This window comes from Arvicola amphibius, chromosome 12 (assembly GCF_903992535.2).
Source record: "Arvicola amphibius chromosome 12, mArvAmp1.2, whole genome shotgun sequence".
Classification (NCBI taxonomy): Eukaryota; Metazoa; Chordata; class Mammalia; order Rodentia; family Cricetidae; genus Arvicola; species Arvicola amphibius.
In genome coordinates, this window is record NC_052058.2 from 121,592,032 (window position 1) to 121,613,496 (window position 21,465).

At 55.4% G+C, this 21,465-nt stretch overlaps 3 protein-coding genes across 4 annotated transcripts; 2 read left to right on the top strand and 1 right to left on the bottom strand.

Annotated features, from left to right (window-relative positions):
• The first annotated feature begins 4,797 nt into the window (after positions 1-4,797).
• On the top strand, positions 4,798-15,109 carry Slc17a7 (solute carrier family 17 member 7). 2 transcript variants are annotated; one of them, XM_038313933.1, is made up of 13 exons: positions 4,798-4,859; positions 9,166-9,418; positions 9,972-10,046; positions 10,262-10,380; positions 10,626-10,740; positions 10,817-10,904; positions 11,046-11,132; positions 11,224-11,366; positions 12,222-12,371; positions 12,473-12,605; positions 13,221-13,331; positions 13,665-13,792; positions 14,564-15,109. In XM_038313933.1, the coding sequence occupies exons 1-13, from the start codon at positions 4,798-4,800 to the stop codon at positions 14,855-14,857; spliced, it is 1,758 nt and encodes a 585-aa protein (XP_038169861.1). In that variant the 3' UTR covers positions 14,858-15,109. The 2 variants fall into 2 exon arrangements, with proteins under 2 accessions (XP_038169861.1, XP_038169862.1); XM_038313934.1 differs by lacking the exon at positions 9,972-10,046.
• Positions 15,110-16,156: 1,047 nt separating this feature from the next.
• Gfy (golgi associated olfactory signaling regulator) lies at positions 16,157-18,400 on the bottom strand. The gene is made up of 3 exons (XM_038313379.1): positions 17,239-18,400; positions 16,792-16,965; positions 16,157-16,350 (listed from the first exon to the last, which is right to left on the bottom strand). Exons 1-3 carry the CDS (start codon positions 18,398-18,400, stop codon positions 16,157-16,159), a joined length of 1,530 nt encoding a protein of 509 aa, XP_038169307.1.
• Positions 18,401-20,965: 2,565 nt separating this feature from the next.
• Pth2 (parathyroid hormone 2) lies at positions 20,966-21,465 on the top strand. The gene is made up of 2 exons (XM_038313390.1): positions 20,966-21,132; positions 21,291-21,465. Exons 1-2 carry the CDS (start codon positions 20,966-20,968, stop codon positions 21,463-21,465), a joined length of 342 nt encoding a protein of 113 aa, XP_038169318.1.

The window sequence follows — 21,465 nt, forward strand, 5'->3', positions numbered from 1 at the left end:
GTGTTCCCTAGACGTCCCTGGCCTTCTGGACTCCTGTCTTTGTCTCCCCTGGGCCCCAGAGCTAACCCTACTCCTTTGTTGCCACTTCATGGTCCCAGAGCATCCAGGCTCAACTCTGACCCCTTCCTTCCTAGACCATGACTTCCTTCAGACACCCAGCAGCCTCACAGAACAGTGTCCCACATACCACTGACTCTTGCTTCTCTTCGTTCTAGTGCCCACTTCTCCAGAATGGCCTTCTCTCATGCAGTGGGTGCTCTCTTGCAACTGGGGGTTACGCTACCTGATCTCTTAGCAACCAAACTCAATCAGCGTCTCTGGGTCTCCTGCCACTACTCCATGAACTCTGTCCATGCCTGGGGTCCAGCTTGCTATTACAAACACACCCAAGTCTACCTCCACCCCTTCCTGCTGACTCAGCTGCACTTCCTCCTGGCGCAGCCTGTGCTGGTCTCGCCTTGGGACACTCCCACTCTACTTCCCAATATTCCTTCCCCTTTTCAGTGCTGCTGTAACCCAGGGCCTCTAATGCCCAGCATGGGCAAGGGAGTCAGTGGTGACGCATGCCTTGCCTTTAATCCCAGTGCTCAGGAGGCAGAGGCAGGTGGATCTCCAAGTTCGAGGCCAGCCTGGTCTACAAAGCTAGTTCCAGGGCTACACAGAGAAGCACTGGAAAAACATGCAATGCCAGGCATACATTTGCTGCACCATTGAGTTACACTCTTTTTCTTTTCTTTCTTCCTTCTTTCCTTCCCTCCCTCCCTCCCTCCCTCCCTCCCTCCCTCCCTCCCTCCCTCTTTCTTTCTTTCTTTCTTTCTTTCTTTCCTTTCTTTCTTTCTTTCTTTCTTTCTTTCTTTCTTTCTTTCTTTCTTTCTTTCGTTTTGATTTTTCGAGACAGGGTTTCTCTGTAGTTATTGGTGCCTGTCCTAGAACTAGCCCTTGCTGCTGAACCTGAGGACTGGAGATCCTTTTCAGTGCCCCAGGTGGTAGAGGAAACTGACTCCCAAAAGTCGGCCTCTCACCTCTACAGGCGCACTGTGGCGTCCCAGCCTGAGTGCGTGCGCGGGCGCGCGCGCGTACACACACACACACACACACACACACACACCAGATTTGTGTGTATGAGTGGTTTACCTGCATGTACACTGTTTTACCTGCAGAATTCAAAAGAGGGCGCCAGATCCTCTGGTCATGAGCCATTGTAAGGGCAATGGGAATTGAACCCCAGCTCTCTGCAAGAGCAACAATGCTCTAAACTACGGAGTCATCGCTCCAGCCCCAAACGTAGTTTTCTTTTTTTTTTTTTTAGCTTTTGTTTTTTTGTTCGGTTTTTCAAAACAGGATTTTTCTGTGTGGCCGTGTTTGTCCGGGAACTTGCTCTGTAAACCAGGCTGGCCTTGAACTCAGAGATTCCGGGCAGTGGGGGCACAGGCCTTTAATCCCAGCCCTCAGGGGCGGGGGCATCTCAGCCGCTCCACAGAATGAGTTCCAAGACAGAGAGGGCCACACAGAAAACCCTGTGATAAAGAAAACTACGACAAAACCAAAAACATGGCCATACAGCTGCTGAGAAAAGCTGGTAATGTCCGAAGGGTGTCTGTCCTGTAGCCAAGCTTGGTGGGCATGCCTTCAGTAACATGCTCTGGAGGCTGAGGCAGGAGGATGACAAATTCCACGCTAGTCTGTACATCAGCGACATCGATCCTGCCCCAGGATGCTGGCAAGCAAACTAGCGAGCCCTGCCCATGTGAGGGCGCAAGGAAGCCTTAGCTAGGACAGTCACATCTAGAAGCCGTGGGCAGATAGAAACGTGGGGTGGCAGGCGAGCGCGGGGCTGCCTCAAGCGCAAGGTCACCGGGGCCTCTAGTCCAGACTGAGGCCCTCCCTGGGCCACCGAAGGACTAGTTTCTAGGTCCTAGAAAAGTGTGATGCCGGGTGCGCTCCTCCTTCCTCCGTCGCCATGGTGACGGTGCGGGCGACCGCCCGGGATTTGGCAGCGGCTGGGGCCCCCTTCCCACTCCCTCCTCCTCACCATCTGCTCCTCCCTCACACCTGGCCGGGAGCCGCGGACGCCTCCTCGCATTCGGAGACTCTACGGCCGCCAGGTGGCGCGTGTGCGCGGCTCGCCCGCCTCCCTCCTCCCCGGGAACTTGGAGACTCGACCGAGATCGTCCGCCTGCCGCTCGATGGGCTTCTCTCGTCCCCCCCCACCCCGGGCCGCATCATGAAAATTTAATCCCAAATGCATTTGTGGCCCGACGCGGGAAGAGAGACGGTGGGGAAACCAGCACCCTGCTGAGGCCTGGAGCTGGAGGCGCACCGGGAAAAGCGTTGGTTTGAGGGCCACCAGAGAGTTAGGGTTCCCCCCACTCCAAGAGTTGGGATTGGAATCTACTGGGAAGAGGACTTGGTGGGCAGGAATAGATCCTGGGACACGAGAGGAAGTCACAGCTGGGACAGACTTAAGGGGAGGAGCCAGGCCCCAGAACGCAGAGATGGAACATAGGGTGTCTGCAGGAGTAGGGGACACATCTGGGGGGGTGGGGGTAGAACTCAGGAAGAAGCTGCGACTCAACGGATGGGGCCCAGAGAGTCATAGAGCCTAGGGATATTCTAAGGGAGTGCGAAGGAACCACTGGCACTAAGGGCAGTGGTGGTGGACACAGGAGTAGGGAGCAGAATTCGGAGGGATGAAAGGGGAGAGTTGAAACGCAGAAAGACAAGGATGGAGGTGGATAAACCCCGAGGAAAGTAGAACTCAAAGGAAATAGTGGAATCGGAAGAGTATGGGGAAAGACGATCCAGTGGCACAGGAGGCTTCAACAGGAGGGTCCCAAGTTCAAGGCCAGCCTGAGCGACATACAGAGTGAGGACTTGCCTAGCATGTGTGGGGCTCTGGGACCCACCCCAAAGGAAAGATGGGGCTGGAGAGATAGCTCAGCGGTAATTCCAGAGGCCTTCGGTTCAGTTCCCAGCACCCACATGGCGACTCACAACTCCAGCCCAGGGGATTCAATGATACTTTATTCATTTATTTATTTATTTATTTATTTATTTATTTAGGTTTTTCGAGGCAGGGGCCTCGAACTCACAGAGATCCGCCTGCCTCGGCCTCCCGAGTGCTGGGATTAAAGGCGTGTGCCACCACCGCCCAGCTTCAATGCTACTTTTAAGTGTGCGCAGCTGCTAGGCATACAAGTACTGCAGATAAACATGCTGACCTTCTATGACATTTATTTATTTATTTATTTATTTATTATGTATATAATATTCTGTCTGCCTGCAGGCCAGAAGAGGGCACCAGACCCCATTACAGATGGTTGTGAGACACCATGTGGTTGCTGGGAATTGAACTCAGGACCTTTGGAAGAGCAGACAATGCTCTTAACCTCTGAGCCATCTCTCCAGCCCTCTATATGACATTCTATGCACACACATAGAATTAAAATTTTTAAAAACAAAAACAACACTCGGGAGGCAGAGGCAGGCGGATCTCTGTGAGTTTGAGACCAGCCTGGTCTACAAGAGCTAGTTCCAGGACAGGCCCCAAAGCCACAGAGAAACCAGGTCTCGAAAAATAAAAAAAAAAAACAAAAAACAAAAAACAAAAAAAAACCAAAAACAAACAAACAAAAAAAAAACCTTTTTCTTTTGTGATAAGGTTTCTCTGTGTAGCTCTGGCTGTCCTGCAACTCTCTCTATAGATCAGGGCGGTCTTGAACTCAAGAGATTCACTTGCCTCTGCCTCCCAAGAGCTAGGATAACAGGTGTGTGCCATCATGCCCAGCCCTAAACAAAATCAATTGGTTTTTCTCTGTGTAACCCTGACTGCCCTGGAACTTGCGCTATAGACCAGGCTGGCCTCGAACTCAGAGATTCACTTTGCTTCTGACTCCGAGTGCTGTAATTAAAGCTGTGCGCCACCACTGCCAGGCTGCCCTGCTGTTTTTTGTTTGTTTTTTGAGACAGAGTCTCTGCCTCCCCAAGTCCCGGGATTAATTAACGGCATCATTACCCCCATCTCAATTTTTTTTTTTTTTTTTTAAGAAAAGAAAATGAGAAAGTCAAAGATCAGATGGAGAAGTGAGCTCAAGTGCTGGGAGCAGTGAGACCCCAGATCCTGAATTTCTTGTAATCCCCAAGAATGCCCCCTTTATTGTGTTCAGGGGCAGATTATATAGAGATAGCCACGCCCCAGCCAAACCCACCAGAAACCACTCTCCTGACATCAGGAACTCCTGAAGGTCTCGTGCTTAGAGCAGCTGTAGGCACTCAGATCAGGGGATTACAAGAAATTCAAGATCTGGGGTCTCACTGCTCCCAACACTCAAGCACAGAGCTCAGGAGGGAGGGACCTAGAGAGCGTAGACGGTGCAGAGTAATTTGGTAACTGGATTGTAGTGGGGCACTAGGCAATTCAGAGTTTGGTTCCAAGGGCGTGGCCTTGAGATGGCCAGGTAGAGGCTCTGGGACCAGAGAGTTAAAGGAGAGGGTCTAGCCTGCAAGATAAGGGGCTTAGCTCACTGGCTACAGTCCAGGTAGCTGGGTGGGAGGAGAGTGAGGGCTCTGACTGCAAGGGGTTGGGCCTCGTTGGGTGGGCGTGAATGCCCCGCCCAGCCCCGCCCCCCGACGTTCAGTCCCGCAACAGCCCCGGGCAGCTGGCACTCTCAGCCTGGTTCCCCCCCGAGCGGAGCTGCGGGGCCGGGCCGGGCCGGGGCGGACCCCGGGATCCCGGACGCGGCCGCCCGGGCCCGCGGGCGGGGGGATTGGCAGGGCACCCGCGTGGGCACAGCCACCATGGAGTTCCGGCAGGAGGAGTTTCGGAAGCTGGCGGGGCGCGCCCTGGGGAAGCTGCACCGGTGAGCTTGGTGGGGTTCCTGGGAGGGGAAGGGTGAGGATGTTCCCTTTCCACCCGGGAGCAGACGGACAGAGGGAAAAGAGAGAGGACACCCTGGCATGGTGTGGGGAGGCCCACCCAGCTGTTCAGGATTCCGTCCTGTGGATGCTGTCATCCCATCCTGCCTGGTCCATTATTCCCGCCCCCCCACTTGCACCTCACCCCACCTGGGCCTTGCCTTTTTCTTTGAGATTGTGTATCCTCCCTTATTCTCTGGGTCTCTGTCCACCTGTCTTCTGTCTTTTTACTTTAGATCTGTCTCCCCTCCCTGGGTTCCTCTTCCCCTCACCTCTGGGTCTCTGTCCCCTCCCTCTGACCAGGAGCCATTGGGTTCAGTCCTGACCCTTCCTCTTGCACCCCTCTCGCTCTTCCTCCCACTTTGATCTCTGTCTCTCTTGGCATCTCTGACTGTTCCCCTGGACTGCTATCTTCCCACCCTGGCTCTCCCCATCTCTCCTCTTTCTCAGGTTCTGTCCCTAGAGGCATTTAATCTGAAGCTAAAGCGGATTGGGGCTGTTGGTTCTTGTCCTTGAGGGGGGTTAAGCTGAGAGAAAAAATCTGGGGTATCCCAGGTTCTGGGGGGGTAAGGGAGTTTCAGGCCACAAAAACCAAATTAATCTTGGGGAGTAATATGGACTTCCCAAGGGATATAGGCTAGAACTGGGTGAGATTTGCTTCCACCCAGAACCACGATTCCAATGACCCCAGTGTCCCCTGAGGTAGCCTGGACACCTCCCAGCCCCTCACCCCCAACCCCAGCTCTGGCTCTAAGTCAGAGAAATTACTCAGCTCCTGAGAAGCCTAAAAATATCTATCCACAGTGCGGGGAGGAGATGGCCTCGTGGGCATGGTGCCCTTAGACCCCGGTTCCTCCATACAGGGCCCTGGTCCATCTTTACATGGCCCTCGGTGATCTCACTGGGCCACCTGAGTCCAATGCCAGTCTGATAGTCCACCTTGCTGTGGCTCACCTGGCTCCAAAGTTAACCCCACCCTCAGGTGACAGGAGAGGGAGGCAGGAAGGTGCAGTGGGGGGCAGTGATGGAGGGGGGGCTGAGATGCTCCACCCAGTAGGGGGCAGTGGTGGAGGGGGGAGCTGAGACACTTCACCTCTCCGGTTTCCAATTCCCAGCCCCTCCCCATCCTTTTTTCTCGCCTCCTTTCACGAGTTTCTCAAAATACACCAGTGTGAAGTCAGGGGAGCTAGAGAGAAAGACATGCTGGTGGAGGGGGCTGGAGGGGGGGAGAGCAGGAGGGAGATGGTCCTCAGGTTCTCCTCTTAGCCTCTCCATTTCCCTCTGGGTCCCCAGCCTTGCCTTTCCTCTCCAACCTCAGAGACCCCAGGAGAAGCAGCAGAAAGTTGGGGAGGGGGAAAGCATTTATTTGCTTACAAAATCCAGAATTCACTTTGACAGTGGAGGTGCGGGGGGGGGGGGGAAGCAATGACTGAAGACCAAACTTATCAGTTGAACACAGGTCGTTCTCCTTCCCAGCCTCTAGCGAGCGCTGAGCTGCAGATGTGCCTGGAGACCAAGCTGAGTGAGGCTAGTTGTTGGGGGCTGGGGGTGTCTCTTGGGCCAGGTAACCCAGGGTGACTTCGGACAAAGAAGAAGAGCCAGGAGCCAGGGAGCCTTGCTTATTTGGGCCAGGTTCTGGGCAGGGCAATGCTGGGGGCCAGGACTGGATCAGGCCCAAGTTGCTTTCCTCCTGTGTGACCTTGGACCTGTGACATCTGTTTTTGGAGTCTCAGTTTCCTAGTTCTATAATAGGAAGAAACCAGAAAAAAGAACAAAACAAAACAAAACAAAACAAAACAAAAAACAAACAAAAAAAAAAACAAAAAAAAAAAAAACCTACCAAGGCATAGGGAGAAAGAGATGTAGGGAGTGGGCAGGTATCTTGAGAGAGCAGTTGAGACACGTCTTCCTTTGGGGACACTCCACCCTAAGGAACACATTCCCTCACCAAGTCCTTGGCCTAGTTGGGGTCATTCAGAGAGGAGATGGGGCTTCTTTGTGACTCTTGTTATTCTGAGACAAGGGCTCCAGTAGCCAAGGCTGGCCCCTGCACTGATCACCTTGCCTCTGTCTCCCCAGTGCTGGGATTGGATGCACACATCGCCTGGCCTGCCCCACCTGCACTGCCCCGTGTAATGGCCAGCTGTGTTCTGTATGGGACTCAGAATCCCTGTCTGAAAACCCTTAGCGAGATCCCACACCTAATGTAAACAGCACATGTCGACATTCTGGGACTAGACCCACACCTGCAGTTTCAGTCAAATATCAGAAATCAACCTGGGTCAAACTCCAGTCTCACAGGTAATGTTCTATGGAGGCAAACATGCAGGGACCTCTCTCTAGCTTAGGTTCATTCTGGGGGCATTGAGTCCCAGTCTTTGACTCCCCACTATTTCTTTCTATCTTCCCTCCCTTGGTGCTCTCCGTACCCTCTCTCTTTCTTCCCAGACCAGGCCCCCCCTTCTATCTCCAGGCCAGGCCCCCCTCTTTCTATCCCCAGGCCAGCCCCCCTTTTTTGACAGGCTCTCATGCACCCCTGGCTGGCCTGGAACTCAGAGGGACCCTACCTCTGCCGTATTGTACTGTAGCTAAAGGTGAGCGTCCCCATATGGCTTGTTTTGTGAGACAAAGTCTGGTGTTAGCCAGGCTGGCTTCAACTATATAGCCAAGGATGACCTTGAACTCCTGATCCTCCTGTCTCTGCCAAGTGTTGTGATTACAGATGTGCACCAATATACCTGGCATATGCAATGCTGGGATTAGAACTCAGGCCTTCGTACAGTGCTAGGCCAGCACTCTGCCAACTGGGCTCCATCTCCGCTGTCTCTTATCGTCTCACTCGGTAGCCCAGGCTGGTCTTGAAATTGCAGCAATCCTCCTGCCTCAGCCTCACAAGTGCTGGGATTACAGGCCTGGTTTCTTGCCTGCCCCTCCCCACCTCCTTAAGTGTTCTTTGGTCCCCCCTCCCCCCAGCCCGTCTGGCTGTTCTTTCCTCCCCCGCCCTAGTCTCCTCGTCTCCATCTGTTCTGGCCCCTTCCTGGGATCCAGCCCAATCCCCTGACTGCCTACCCGCCTCCGAGGGGCCGCGTTGAACTCTCGAGGTCTCCATACTTCAGGGACCTCACTGACCTTGACCATTAGTTAGTCCTGAGGTCTCCTCACCTCTCCATTTTCTGATATCAGAGACTCCGCCCACCTCACCCACGTCTGTGTCTGTTACTTGAATGTCAGTTAGTTCCTGCTTTCTCTCCTGAGTCTGTCTGTCTTGTTCTCTGACCCTCTCTCCCTTTCTCTAGGTCTCCGTCTACCCCTAGTGTTTCTACCCCAGTCTTTGTTGTCCCATCTCAGCAGTCTCCCCAGCCCTCTGGTCTCTCCCCATCTGTCTTCAGCAGCCTCTCTCTGGCTGGGAGACAGCCCCTCCATGAGCCCTATCCATCCTCACACTCAATCCTGGATGCAGATTGGGCGGAGGCGAGAGTCATGCTGGGGAATGACTGAGCCAGTCTCCTTACCAGGGCCATCTGTCCCCTGCCAGGACACCAGCCATCACTCCCCCTCCCTGCTCCTTAGGCTGACAGTCTGAACCCTAGATTCCCCAGGGGGCTCAAGTCAGACTGCTGGACTTGGCACCTCCAGGGACTCCCAAACCCACATATGTGGGAATGGACTTCAGCCCCATATCTGGGGCTTAGAAGCAGGGCAGGGCGACCAGGGGCAGGGGGAGGGGTCTGTATATATAGCCCAGGTGGCTTGCAAGCATGTGCTTTGTAGACACCTTTGCACACAGGCCCCTTCTTTGTACCTTTGCTGACTCAAATAGACTCGGCTCTGCATCTGCTAGAGGGGGCTGGGGACAGTCTTGGAGCTTGCAGTAGGGGCTTGCGGGCACCTGCTCTTTGATTCCAAAGGATAGTGTAGAATCTCTAACTCCCTAGTGGAGAGAGGGGAGAAGGCTGGGGAAGTGATTGAAGATCTTGACTTTAGAGTGGAATCCAGGCAGGAGAGAGCTGGTGGCCTGGACTCCTGGCACTGGAAGGAATTCCAAGGTCTGACAAGAGACATGGGTTTTGCCATGCACTGCTGTGTCACAAGGAGAGGGAACCCTGAGTTCTTGGATGGAGGGAGGGAAAGACAGGTCTAGAGATGCCTGCATCCTAGTGAGGGCAGCAAAGCAAGGTTAAGCCGGGAACCCTTGTGTCACCAGGAGGAGGGGCCTGGACTGCTGAGTCTTTGCTTCCCGCCGCCCTGCAGGTTGCTAGAGAAGCGTCAGGAAGGCGCAGAGACACTGGAGCTGAGCGCCGACGGTCGCCCAGTGACCACGCACACACGGGACCCGCCTGTGGTGGACTGCACCTGCTTTGGCCTGCCGCGCCGCTACATCATCGCCATCATGAGCGGCCTGGGTTTCTGCATCAGCTTTGGCATCCGCTGCAACCTGGGTGTGGCCATCGTGTCCATGGTCAACAACAGCACGACCCATCGTGGGGGCCACGTTGTGGTGCAGGTAGCTGCTCTGGCGAGCGCTGCTCATGGCCCATGTTGGCGCAAGCGGCCGGTTCATACTCCTTCCCAGCTACAATTCCGTGGTCCTGCCCATCCGTGCCTCTCTATAGATCCGACCTCACTCTTGCAGTCCCTCCCTGCCTTCCTAAGCCCCGCCCTGGTATAAAGAAAGCTCCGCCCTTTTCCATTCCAGATTAGGAATGGTCACACTGGTATTAGGTTTGATATTCATTACCTCGGCCCACTTTTGGATCTTCTAGCCAGTTCACTTACAGCCGTGTCCCGCGTTTACGTCCCAGGGTTACATGTACACAGTTTCACTCCTGTCTTAAGATCCTTTCCAGACTGACCTCTGCCTTTGTCCACCTCACACATAAAGCCTCGTCCAAGCTCAGATTTATGCTATTTTAACTTGGGTATTCCAGAAGCCATGCCCATAATTGGGAAAAGAAAAAAAAAATCTTAGTTTGGTCTGTAGCTTACCTGAAGCCCCAACCTTTGCTGCAATATAGTAAGGAACACCCCTAATTTAGCTGCTTCTTGGCCCTGCCTAGAGCACATACAGGTCTGTCCACAAACAGGAGGCAGTCACCCCCACACTTGGGGATGTTCAGGGAGGGGATACTGAGGTAAGCCAGCAAGTAGAACTAGGCAGCAGAGCTTGTAGCTAAAATGCAAGCCCTGGCAACATAGAAAGGCGGAGCTCCAGTGAGCTCTGATTGGCAGGTTTGGGGAAGGGGAGGGGATCTTGTTGCCGGTGGTCTGAGGCACGAAGTCTGTGGGTGCTGATTGGCGGAGGGATGAGTCTGGAGGGTGGCTAGTTTGATGTGTATTTGACCCGCAGAAAGCCCAGTTCAACTGGGATCCAGAGACTGTCGGCCTCATCCATGGCTCCTTTTTCTGGGGCTACATTGTTACTCAGATTCCTGGAGGATTTATCTGCCAAAAATTCGCAGCCAACAGGTACAGTGGTGGAGTCTCGGGGTGGCGGAAAGTGCAGTTGTGTGTGGCGGAGCTCAAGTGAGCGTGGTCCTGGACTTGGCTGCAGGAAGCTGGGAGGGTCCTTGTTTGAGGGCAAATCTCAGAGGTGGCCTTGAGTCCTGTTGTGGGCAGGAAGGGCAAAATTTTAGGGATGCTGGGAAGACTAGACGGCTGGGACCACCTGCCTGCCTCACTGCTCGTGCCATCTCCCCCACCTTTTCCAACAGGGTCTTTGGCTTTGCCATTGTGGCTACCTCCACCTTAAACATGTTGATCCCCTCAGCAGCCCGTGTCCACTATGGCTGTGTCATTTTCGTGAGGATCTTGCAGGGATTGGTGGAGGTAAAGTCTGTCCCATAAGCCCTGCTCCCCTCTGTGACCCCACCTCTTCTCGTTGACCTCCGTGCTCCCTCCCTAGGGGGTCACATACCCTGCCTGCCACGGCATCTGGAGCAAATGGGCCCCTCCCTTAGAACGGAGTCGCCTGGCGACGACGGCCTTTTGTGGTGAGAAGGGGCTGGGGGCCCGCTCCTGTGTGAGGGGGGCTGAGCTGTGATCTCAGTTTAGGTGGCAGGTTCCTGGGCTGAGGGTCCGCTCTCCTGGATCCAGGGAAGACAGGCCTGTTTCCTACCCTCGTGTTCCCTTAGGTTCCTATGCCGGGGCAGTGGTTGCCATGCCCCTTGCTGGGGTCCTGGTGCAGTATTCAGGATGGAGCTCTGTCTTCTATGTCTATGGTGAGGGACTTGAATGCATGGCTCTGGGTGGCACCGGGGCTGAGTGAGGCCGATGTCACCCTGCTCCCATCTCCCTCCTGCCCACCCCCAGGCAGCTTCGGGATCTTCTGGTACCTATTCTGGTTGCTGGTCTCCTATGAGTCCCCTGCACTGCACCCCAGCATCTCAGAAGAGGAGCGCAAGTACATCGAGGATGCCATCGGAGAGAGTGCCAAGCTCATGAACCCTGTGACGGTTGGTCGTGAGGCTGCAGGGCTGGGCAGGGCAGAGAGGAGGGTGCTGGCTCAAATCTCAGAGGAGACAGGACTAACAAGCAAAAGGCTGGGGCCGAATGGGATGTGGTGATGCAGGCCTGCCATCCCAGCTACTTTAAGGGCTGAGGCAGGAGAATTGCAAGTTCCAGGCTATAAAGTGAGTTCAAGGCCAAGCTAGGAAATTTGGTGAAGCTTTGTTAAAAAATGAAAAGTGGGTTAGGTAGATCATTTGCCCAGAATCCCCCTCCCCTCTTCCCCCCCCTCCCCCCGTGAGGGGCAGGGTGTGGCTCAATGACAGAGTACCTGCCTAGCATACATGAGGTCATGGGTTCTATTCCCACTACTGAAAACAAACAAACAACAACAAAGAAAATGAGAATAGCTGGGCTAGATGCCATTTTAGTCTGGATGGGGTTGAGGACCTAGCGTTAGGTATAAGGTGGCTGAGTCAGAGCCACAGAGGAGGCCTGGTTAAAAGCAGTCGAGGGGACTAGAACTTGAGGTTTTGCTAGTGTTGCTGTGGCTATGGCTAAACTCTGTGCAGTGACCGAGTAGACATTCTACTGGGCTCACATTTATGGGTTCTCATGGGGCTCCGCATCTGAAACTGAAGGACCTCTGGGGCCAGGACCCGTCCTTCATCCTTATAATGCAACCTTCAAGCTGGAGGTTTAGAGTTCCTAAGTCCCTGAGAGTAAAGATGAGAACTGTGCCTGAGGCGCAGTGAGCTATGGTGGGGTCCCCGAAGGGACATGACGTTCCCAAGCCTGGCATCTATCTTAGCACGGTCTGCTCTCTCCTCCCCTCTCCTCCCCTCCCCTCCTCTCCCCCACAGAAGTTTAACACGCCCTGGAGACGCTTCTTCACATCCATGCCCGTCTATGCCATCATTGTGGCCAACTTTTGCCGCAGCTGGACCTTCTACCTGCTCCTCATCTCCCAGCCTGCCTACTTTGAAGAAGTGTTCGGCTTTGAGATCAGCAAGGTTGGCAGGCAGGCGTAGGGGACTTGGTGGGGGTGAGGGAGAAGGTGCCTGCATCCCCAGGCGAGGATGGAGGAGTGGCTGCCCATGACCTGTTCTCACAGGTGGGCCTGGTGTCTGCGCTGCCCCACCTGGTCATGACCATCATCGTGCCCATCGGGGGCCAGATTGCCGACTTTCTGCGCAGTCGCCGGATAATGTCCACCACTAATGTGCGAAAGTTGATGAACTGCGGGGGTGAGTGGTGGGGCCCGGGCGGAGCACAGCACAAAGGGGGGGTCAAAGGGCATGACACCCCCCCCCCCCGTCTGAGTAAGGGCAGCGTGCAACAGTTTCATGACGTCAGGGTTGGAGACCGCCACGTGGAAATCTTAGGCGGATGAGTACAGACCCAGGTGGTATAGAGATAATCCAAGCTGGAAGGGGGCGGGACCTGAGAACCTAGAGTCCTAAAGGGGCCATAACTGGGGTTTCAGGGAGACAGGTCATGCATGGGTGGGGACCTAGCAAGATGGTTGAGAGTGGGGTCCCAGGCTTCATTATGTGGTAAGGACACAGATCTGAGTTCTGAGGTTTCAGAATGGGGTGTTGGGTCTTGCAGAGTGTGGCCCAGTCGGAAGGTGGGATCACAGCGGGCCCTTTTAAGGCAGAGCAGCCAGAACACGTGGACTGGGTTGAGTTTGTGGGAAGCAGGATCCACTCTGATTTGGTGGAACTGGAGTCAGGTCTTCTGCAGGTCAGAGGTCACCAGATGGGGTCGATAGAAGGGGGCTGGGGTGAAATCGGCTGGGAATGTGTGCAAGGTGACCAGTGGGGTCACAGTAGAGACTCAGGAGACATGTTCCTTCACAGGCTTCGGGATGGAAGCCACACTGCTGCTGGTGGTTGGATACTCACACTCCAAGGGTGTGGCCATCTCCTTCCTTGTCCTGGCTGTGGGCTTCAGCGGCTTTGCCATCTCTGGTGAGAACCCCAGATGGGTAGCTGGGGTTACTGGAGTAGCTCAGTACTGGAATGGGCTCCTCGGGAGTAACACAGCTGTCTCAGCAGTGAAGACTTGCTACTCTCCCAGATGACCCGAATTCCGTTCACCCTGGCTACCTAACCGCCAGTAGTGAATCGCACGCCCTCTTCTGGCCTCTATGGGCATTGCACTCACATGTATCTATCCTCACAGTCATGCACATAATACATATACGTTTTAAAAATGAGTGCCCCAGGAGAGTGGGGGCTGGGGCGGGTGTGACCCTGCAGTGAGGGTCTAGTGTGACATTTGCTGACTTGATACCCCACCAGGGTTTAACGTGAACCACCTGGACATTGCCCCTCGCTATGCCAGCATCTTGATGGGCATCTCCAATGGCGTGGGCACACTGTCTGGGATGGTGTGCCCCATCATCGTGGGTGCAATGACCAAGCACAAGGTTAGCACAGACCTGATGAATGCCTGGAACCCTCCAGTACCAGCCTCCCTCCTTCCTCTCCCTCTCTTTTATCTCTCCATTTTTCTTTCTCTCTCTCTTTTTTTCTCTCTCTCTTTCTTTCTCTCTCTCTCTCTCTTTCTTTCTATCTTTCTTTTTCTTTCTTTCTTTTTTTTTTCAAGACAGGTTTCTCTGTGTAGTCCTGGCTGTCCAGGAATTTACTCTGTAGACCAGGCTGGCCCCAAACTCAGAGATTTTATCTCAAAAAAATCTATTTTTATTAGTGTAATTTTTTTTATTGACTTAGAGAGTGTGAGCTGTTTTGTGCTATGGGATGTGTGTTGGTTCCCTCTTCCCACCATGTGGGTCCGAGGGATAGAATCAGGCCGGCAGGGTGCGCATCAGAGGCTCATCACGTGGTCCGGGCTGGCCTCGGACTCACAGACCCGCCTGCCTCTGCCTCCCGCGCGCCCCGTGAAAGGCGTGTGCGGCCACCCCTGGCCTCCTGTTGTTCTCAGTTGTCTGTGTGTACCGTGAAGTGCTGTGCCCACAGTGGCCAGGGAGCGCCCGCCGGATCATTGTGAGCTGCCTAATGTGGGTGCCGGGAACTGAACTTCCGTAAAAGCAGGAAGACCCCTCAACTGCTAAGCGATCCTTTTTCAGCCCCCATACATGTATTTTTAAAGACAGCATCTCCTGTGGCCCATGCTGGCCCGACAGGTGTGTGTCCCGCCCTCTTTTGACCTTCTGCCGTGTTGTGTTGTCTGCCCCCAGACTCGGGAGGAGTGGCAGTATGTGTTCCTCATCGCCTCCCTGGTGCACTATGGGGGTGTCATCTTCTATGGGGTCTTTGCTTCGGGAGAGAAGCAGCCGTGGGCAGAGCCAGAGGAGATGAGCGAGGAGAAGTGTGGCTTTGTTGGCCACGACCAGCTGGCTGGCAGTGACGGAAGTGAAATGGAAGATGAGGCTGAGCCCCCGGGGGCGCCCCCAGCGCCTCCCCCTTCCTATGGGGCCACGCACAGCACAGTTCAGCCTCCGAGGCCCCCGCCCCCAGTCCGGGACTACTGACCACGTGCCTCCCACTGATTGGCAGTTTCCAGGACCTCCACTGACACACCTCTAGCCTGGCGGCAGCGTGGAAGAACCCGACTCCTCTCTGCCCTGCCTCAGGCCTAGGATGCAAGTCTCCCTCGTTCGCAGTGCTGTCCAGCCAACCCTCTTCCCTTCTCTCCTCCTCAAGGGGTGAAGCTGCAGTAGCGGTTTCACGGATACCCAACCCCCCGGAGGTTGTTCTCCGCCTGTCTGCCTGTGTGGTTTCAAATCTCTCCTTTCAGGGCTTTGTTTGGATGGACAGTTCAACCTCTTTCTCTTGTGCTTTTGAGGTTCCACCTTTTCCTAGGACCCCAGGGATTCTCAGGCTACCCCAAGATTATTCAGCTGGTCCCAAACTCTGAAAGATTCATGATCATCCCCTGTCAGTTCCAGGGCTTTCCTGGTTAATTCTGCATTTCCCCTGTTGGTTCGACCAACCACCAACCTCGCCCGCCATTCCAAGGACCGATTCTCACCAGCGTTTTGAGGGGAAATGGCGGTTTCAAGTCCCACCAGTCCTTTTTCCCCTCCCCCAGCAGCAGCGGTTTGCCAGGCCTTGTCCTTAGTTTAGTACAATGTCCAGGGAAATGGCCGACGTGGCTCCGCTCACCCGTGCTCTTTTTCTGACTCAGTTTTCAGGTCTAAGTAGTGGCTAGAAGCCGTCACTTCTTCCCCTCCCCTGGGAGGGGGGCGGTTTCAGGGTCTCCCTTTCCCCCCAAATCCTTGCACTTTACTCCCCTGGGTGGGTCAAACTGCCCTCAGTTTCTCAGTGACCGTTTGTTGTGTCCCTCAGGGGCTAAATGACTCCAAATCTGGGGTGCTTCCCTCATAGACGCCCCTCTTTCAGCTCAGCCATCTGGGGAAGGTGTGGGAGGAAAGGAGCAGGCTTGGGGGCAGGGGCTGCTCCCGGGGCAGGGCTGTGTCCTGGTGTCTGTCTCTGTGCCGTGAACCCTGCCCTGCCCCTTCCACTCCCAATAAACGCTTTGTGTACAGATTAGGCTGTCGCCGGATGTGGGTCACAAGAGCTGAGGACCGGGCGGACCCCAGTCCTCCATCTGCCCCAAGCCACGTCCTGGCCTAGGGAGCGCGGGTGTGTGCAGACCCAGGCTTCCACCCCGAGCCTCAGTTTCTCCACCTCCTGCCTGAGCGCCACCCCCACCCCAAGCACTGGGCGCAGACGCTGAGGGGGGGAAAGGTGGTTTATTGGGAAGCTCTGCTTGGCTCTGCGCCTTCTCTAGGCGTCGAAGCTGGTTTGTGCCTGCGGTGCTGCTGTCTTCAGACAAAGTTGGGAGACAGCGCGGCCGGCGACAGGGCTTCCAGGCGCTGCGGCCCGCGGGGTGGAGGGGGCAGCTTGGGCGGCAGTGCGGGCGTGGGAGGCGGCTGCTGCGTGGCGATGTGCGAGGGCACCCACGCGTCGGGGGCATAGAAGTAGAGGTCCACGGGGTCCTTCGGGGCGTCCAGGTGCAAGACTGCAGGGGCGAGGGTGGGATCAGGCGGGTGTGTGCGTGTGTGTGTGTGTGTGTGTGCACGCGTGTGGCGCTGGGCTACACAGTGAGATCCTATCTCAGAAGAGGAGGATGGAGGGGGGGAATCATTTCAGACATAGGGACCAGACTTTACACTTACCTGGGGGGGGGGGGTGGTCTGTGTTTTTCTTCTTTTTTAAAAAATTATTTCATGTGTACTCGTGTTTTGCTTGTATGTATGTCTGTGTGGAGGTGTCACATCACCTGAAACTGGAGCTACAGTTATGATCTGCCATGTGTGTGCTGGGAATTGAACCTGGGTCCTCTGGCACCTTCTGAGCCATCTCTCCAGCCCTGGGTCTGTGTTCTTTAGAAGGGAGTGCTAAGTCCCCAGAAAACTGGATAAGGAACCCTGAGGGCATTCCACAGAGAGCAAGAACTCACCTGGCTCATCTCCGCTGTCCTGGAGCCGGTGGTGTGCAAAGGACCTGTGTCTGGAGGCTCGGCGGTACAGACACCACAGCAGGAGGAAGATGCCAATTAGCATCCCTGTCCCCGCGAAGAACAGGCACAGGGCTCCACTGATGGAGCCTCGTGGGCGGCTGACCAGAGTCACCCCTGAGAGATGACACAGCCATTTGAACTGAGTGCTTCATCCTTGAGACCCAGCCCTCCTCCCTCAGAGCCAGGATCCAGGCCCCAGCCATCTGCCTTGAGACCCAGACTCCAGGCCCAGCCCTCCTCCCTCAGACCCACTGCCCAGGCCCAGCCCTCCTCCCTCTGACCCAAGGCTCCAAGCCCAGCCCTCCTCCCTCAGACCCAGACTCCAGGCCCAGCCCTCCTCCCTCAGACCCACTGCCCAGGCCCAGTCCTCTGCCTTGAGATCCTTACCAGTCTCCTTCACCCGTTCCACCACAATGATAGTGTTGACTGTCTCTCCTCGGCTGTGTCTCTGAGGAGCCTGCGGCATCCCAGGGGCTACCTGATTGGGCTTGTCTATAGGAGCTGGGGGGCCTGCAATCCGTGCCGAGGGAGGAGGGGTATCTGGACCGTTAGGGCCCGAGTTCTGGGGTATGTTAAGCTCTTTGGTTCCTAGGAAATCCGAGGTGGACAGGCCAGGAGTGGCAACTTGGGAGGCTGCAGGGGCTTCTGGGCTGGGACTTGAGCCTGGCTCACTGGGTGTGGCTGTTTCCTCCCTGAAGGTTGCTGTTGGTTGGGCCGGAAGACTAGTAGTGGTTTCCAAATCAGAGCTCACAGCTGTCTCTGTTGCCTTTTGGTTGAAGGTTGTGGGGAACTGTGTTTGGGGGATGTCAGTGGTATTGGAATTGTGAGTGATGAGAGATGCTGGCTGGGGAGTTTCTGTCAGGTCAGGATGAATGGTTGGCAGTAAGGCAGAATTTAGGGTTCTGGGGGTACCAGGGTCATAGGTCCCTAGGGATTTGGAGCTGAGGAGTTGGGTGGGGCCAGGACTTGGTGTCTTAGGCTCTTCGCCAGGAGTGATTTGGGGGGTATGTTCTTTGGGGGTTTCAGGGGAGTCTTGGTGTGCTCTTGGTTTAGGGTCAATATGTTCAGCCTCAGGAGATTCTGGGGGTGAAGCTGTGAAGGGATCAGGGTTTTGGGTTTCAAGAAACCCAGACTGGGAAATTGCAGTCAGGTCAGGTTTGGGGGTCTCAGAAGATTCTGGCAGTGTTGCTTTGGAGGGGTTTGTTTGCGAAGCATCCTGGGGTTCTGTGCCTGAGGCTGTGAGCTGGGCAGGCATGGGGGTCTCCGGAGAATCTGAGAGGCTGGGGCTGGGGGTCTCACTTAAGTTTTTCCTGGAAATATGAGGGGAAGCTGAGGGTGGTGTCTTGGAGGGCTCAGGAAGAACGGTTGCAGGGTATCCTGGGGTGGGCCCATCTCCAGGAGAAGTTTCTAGGGCACCAATGGGCATCCTAGAGGGCTGGACCATCCCCTGGGGGTCAGAGCCCACAGGCAGAGAGGCTGAGGGAGCCGCCTTGGAACCCAAACAACCAAGGAGGAAGAGTGGGAAGAAAATGGGGCTGAAGGGCTGCATGGCTCAGAGAATTCTATAGCTGTGGAAGGAGTAGGTAGGAAAAGGTTAAAGCCAACGCATCCTGGAGTCACACACACTCCCAGGGGCCACACTCCCTGGCTCCCAGAAGGACCAGGTCTGTCCAGGGACTCTAGCAAAGCCCAATTGCGAGTCCCTGGTGTGGGCTGGTAACCGTGGTCACTAAGGTTACGGCAGTTCAGGGATTTGGGAGTGGTAGTGCATTTCCCAGTGCGGTCCCTGAAAACTTGGGACATAATGATACCATGGCCCCACAAATGTTAGATTCTACCTTCAGAAGGTATCAGATGGCCAAGGGGACGTGGGGCAACCTTCTCCTTGGGACCCAAGCTGAGTTAGAGGGTGTCTTCGAGGAAGACTCCGAGGCCCTGCAAAGGAGGCTCCTGGGCTCTGAGTCCCACAGAGTGAAGGGCTGAGGCTTGCAGGGGAGAGGACACAGGATCCCTGGACCATGGGTCAGATGATGCCCGGATCTGTGTTCCAGGCCTTTGAGAAGTGGGGATGTGAGGTGTAGACTTCTCGGCCTGGTGGGGCTGGAGGCAGGACAGTGTACTCTGTCCTGCTTATAGAGGATGGACCCATGGCTTCTGTGGTGGCCTAGAGATGGGGGAGTGAGCGTGGGTGGGACAGGGTCACTGGGGGCAGAGGGTCTCTTACCTGTGCAGTGGTGTCCAGGACAACAACAGACGACCAGCGCTGGACAGAGGCAGGCAGGGAGTGCCGCTGAAGGGCCCTGGAAGGCACAGGCACTAAGGTCCCAGAGGCACACAGGTGAGGCACCTGACCCCCTCCCTGGGGGATCCTGGGAGCCTAGCAACAAGCTGAGGTTCTTAAAGAAACAGACATAGGACCTCGTCACTATGGCAGAGAAGGAAGTTAGGATTTAACCAAATTAGTTTCCTTTTGAAGCCAAGGTTTGGCCAGGTATGATGGTACAGGCCTGTAATCCCTGTTCTTGTGGGGCTGAGGTGGGATTATGAGTTCAAAGCCATCTTGGGTGACCATAGTGAGATCCAGGCCAGTCTGGGCTACCTAGCAGGACTGTCTCAAAATAAAACAAGAGCCAGGCGGTGGTCTGTGCCTTTGATTACAGCATCTGGGAGGCTGAGGCTTTTAGGAAAGCTGCCACAAATTTGAGGCCATCCTGGGCTACAGAACCAGTTCCAGGCCAGCCTGGGCTGCAGTGTGAAGCCTTGACTCTAAAACAAAAATAAAACCAACCAATTAAACATACACAAAAAACCTCCTGAAAACTATCAGCCCAACAGACACAAAACAAACTCCCCACATATAAGAGCCCTGGGTCCAGCTGTGCAGTGGTGGCACACACCTTTAATCCTAGCAGTCGGGAGGCAGATCTCTGTGAGTTCTAGGTCAGCTTGTGAGATCTACAGAGCGAGTTCCAGGACAGAGAAATCTGTCTTGAAAACAAACAAAAAAGTCCTGGGCTCTCTCCAATTTCCCCAACCAAACCCAAGTCCCTGGTACCTTTCCACTTTAATCCCACTAGGTGACTCTGTCCCCTTCACAATAAAGAATTCAGGCTTCCAGGTGTCCCCCTTGCTAGAACCCAGGGGTCTGAGGCCCTGTCTTGACCACCTTCAGGTTTGGGATCCCAGGCTTGGACCTCTCCTCTCAAGCTCGTGTCCCCCCTCCTGTGCCCATGGTATGGGAGGAGGGTGTCTTTATTTGTCCCTCCTTTGAGACAATCTTATGTAGCATACACACACACACGCGCGCGCGCGCGTGCCTCAGATTTGCGGTAATTCTGCTTCGGCCTTCTGAGTGCTGGCATGAGGCGTACTGCACTATGGGGTGTTCCTGGGAGCCCCCTTTAAACATTCCTTATCTTCACATCCAGGTGTCCCCTGGGGGAAGGGGTAGGACAACCCTGTGGAAGCCCAGGGCCTCTGTGTCCCACTTCACAGTGGTGACTTCACTGGTTTGCACACTGCTAGCTCCTCTCTCCCTCCCTGCCTGTCTCTGCGGAGCTTGCCTGTCCATTCCACACCTTCTTCTCTCAGCCTTCCTCTCCATCTCCAGAGCCCTCAGGCCTTCCTCTCTTCCTGTTATTTCCTTCTGAGGGCACCCTGTCTTTGTCTTGTCTGGAGGTTATTCCTTCCCTTTTTCTCCTCTTAGATTCCTCTGCTCTCTCTCTTCTCTGTCTCTCTCTGTGTCCCTGACTGGTGCTCTAATGGTCCCCCTCTGCAGTCTCTATTTTTATCCCTCTGACACACCCCTTGTGTCCTTTCTCTGTCTGTTTCCCCCATTTCCCTTCTTCAGTACCAGCTCTGGGTCCCAATTAGTTGGTGGCGGCCACAGCAGCGGAGGCCCCCACCAGCTTCTCATTACCGCTGGCGGCTCCTAATGAGCGTGGGGTGGAGTGACCCGGCGCCCCCTGCCCGGCCTGCGTCATGCCAAGGCGGGGGTTGTGCTGGTATATAAGGGGGGCTGTGAGCAGCGCTGCCTGAGCTAACTGCACGGTAGGGCGCCCGGCGGGAGGCTGATGGTGAGTGTTGGACGGTGGGCTTCCAGGTTCAGGGCTGTATGACGACATCGAGATCCTGTCCCCTGTGTCCACAGGTGATGGAGACCTGCCAGGTGTCCAGGAGCCCCCGAGAGCGGCGGCTGCTGCTTTTGCTGCTGCTGCTGCTTGTGCCCTGGGGCACCGGCCCTGCCTCGGGTGTTGCCCTGCCCCTCACTGCTGTGTTCAGGTAGGTGTGAGGTCCCCCGACTCCAGGGAAAGGGAGAAGACACCCCAAGGGAAGGCGAGATAACACACGGGGGTGGAGGTGGGTTTGACGTTAGAACGCAGTGGGGCCTGGCGGTCCGTGGGGCCTGGCGCTCAGCCACTGTACTTCTTTTCCCGCAGCCTCCGCTCCCCAGGCCGGGCCTGGGCGGATTTGGGTATTCCCCTGTCTCGGCGCAGCCTGGCGCTAGCTGACGACGCAGCCTTTCGGGAACGCGCGCGCCTGCTAGCAGCCCTGGAGCGCCGCCGCTGGCTAGACTCGTACATGCAGAAGCTGTTGCTACTGGACGCGCCCTGA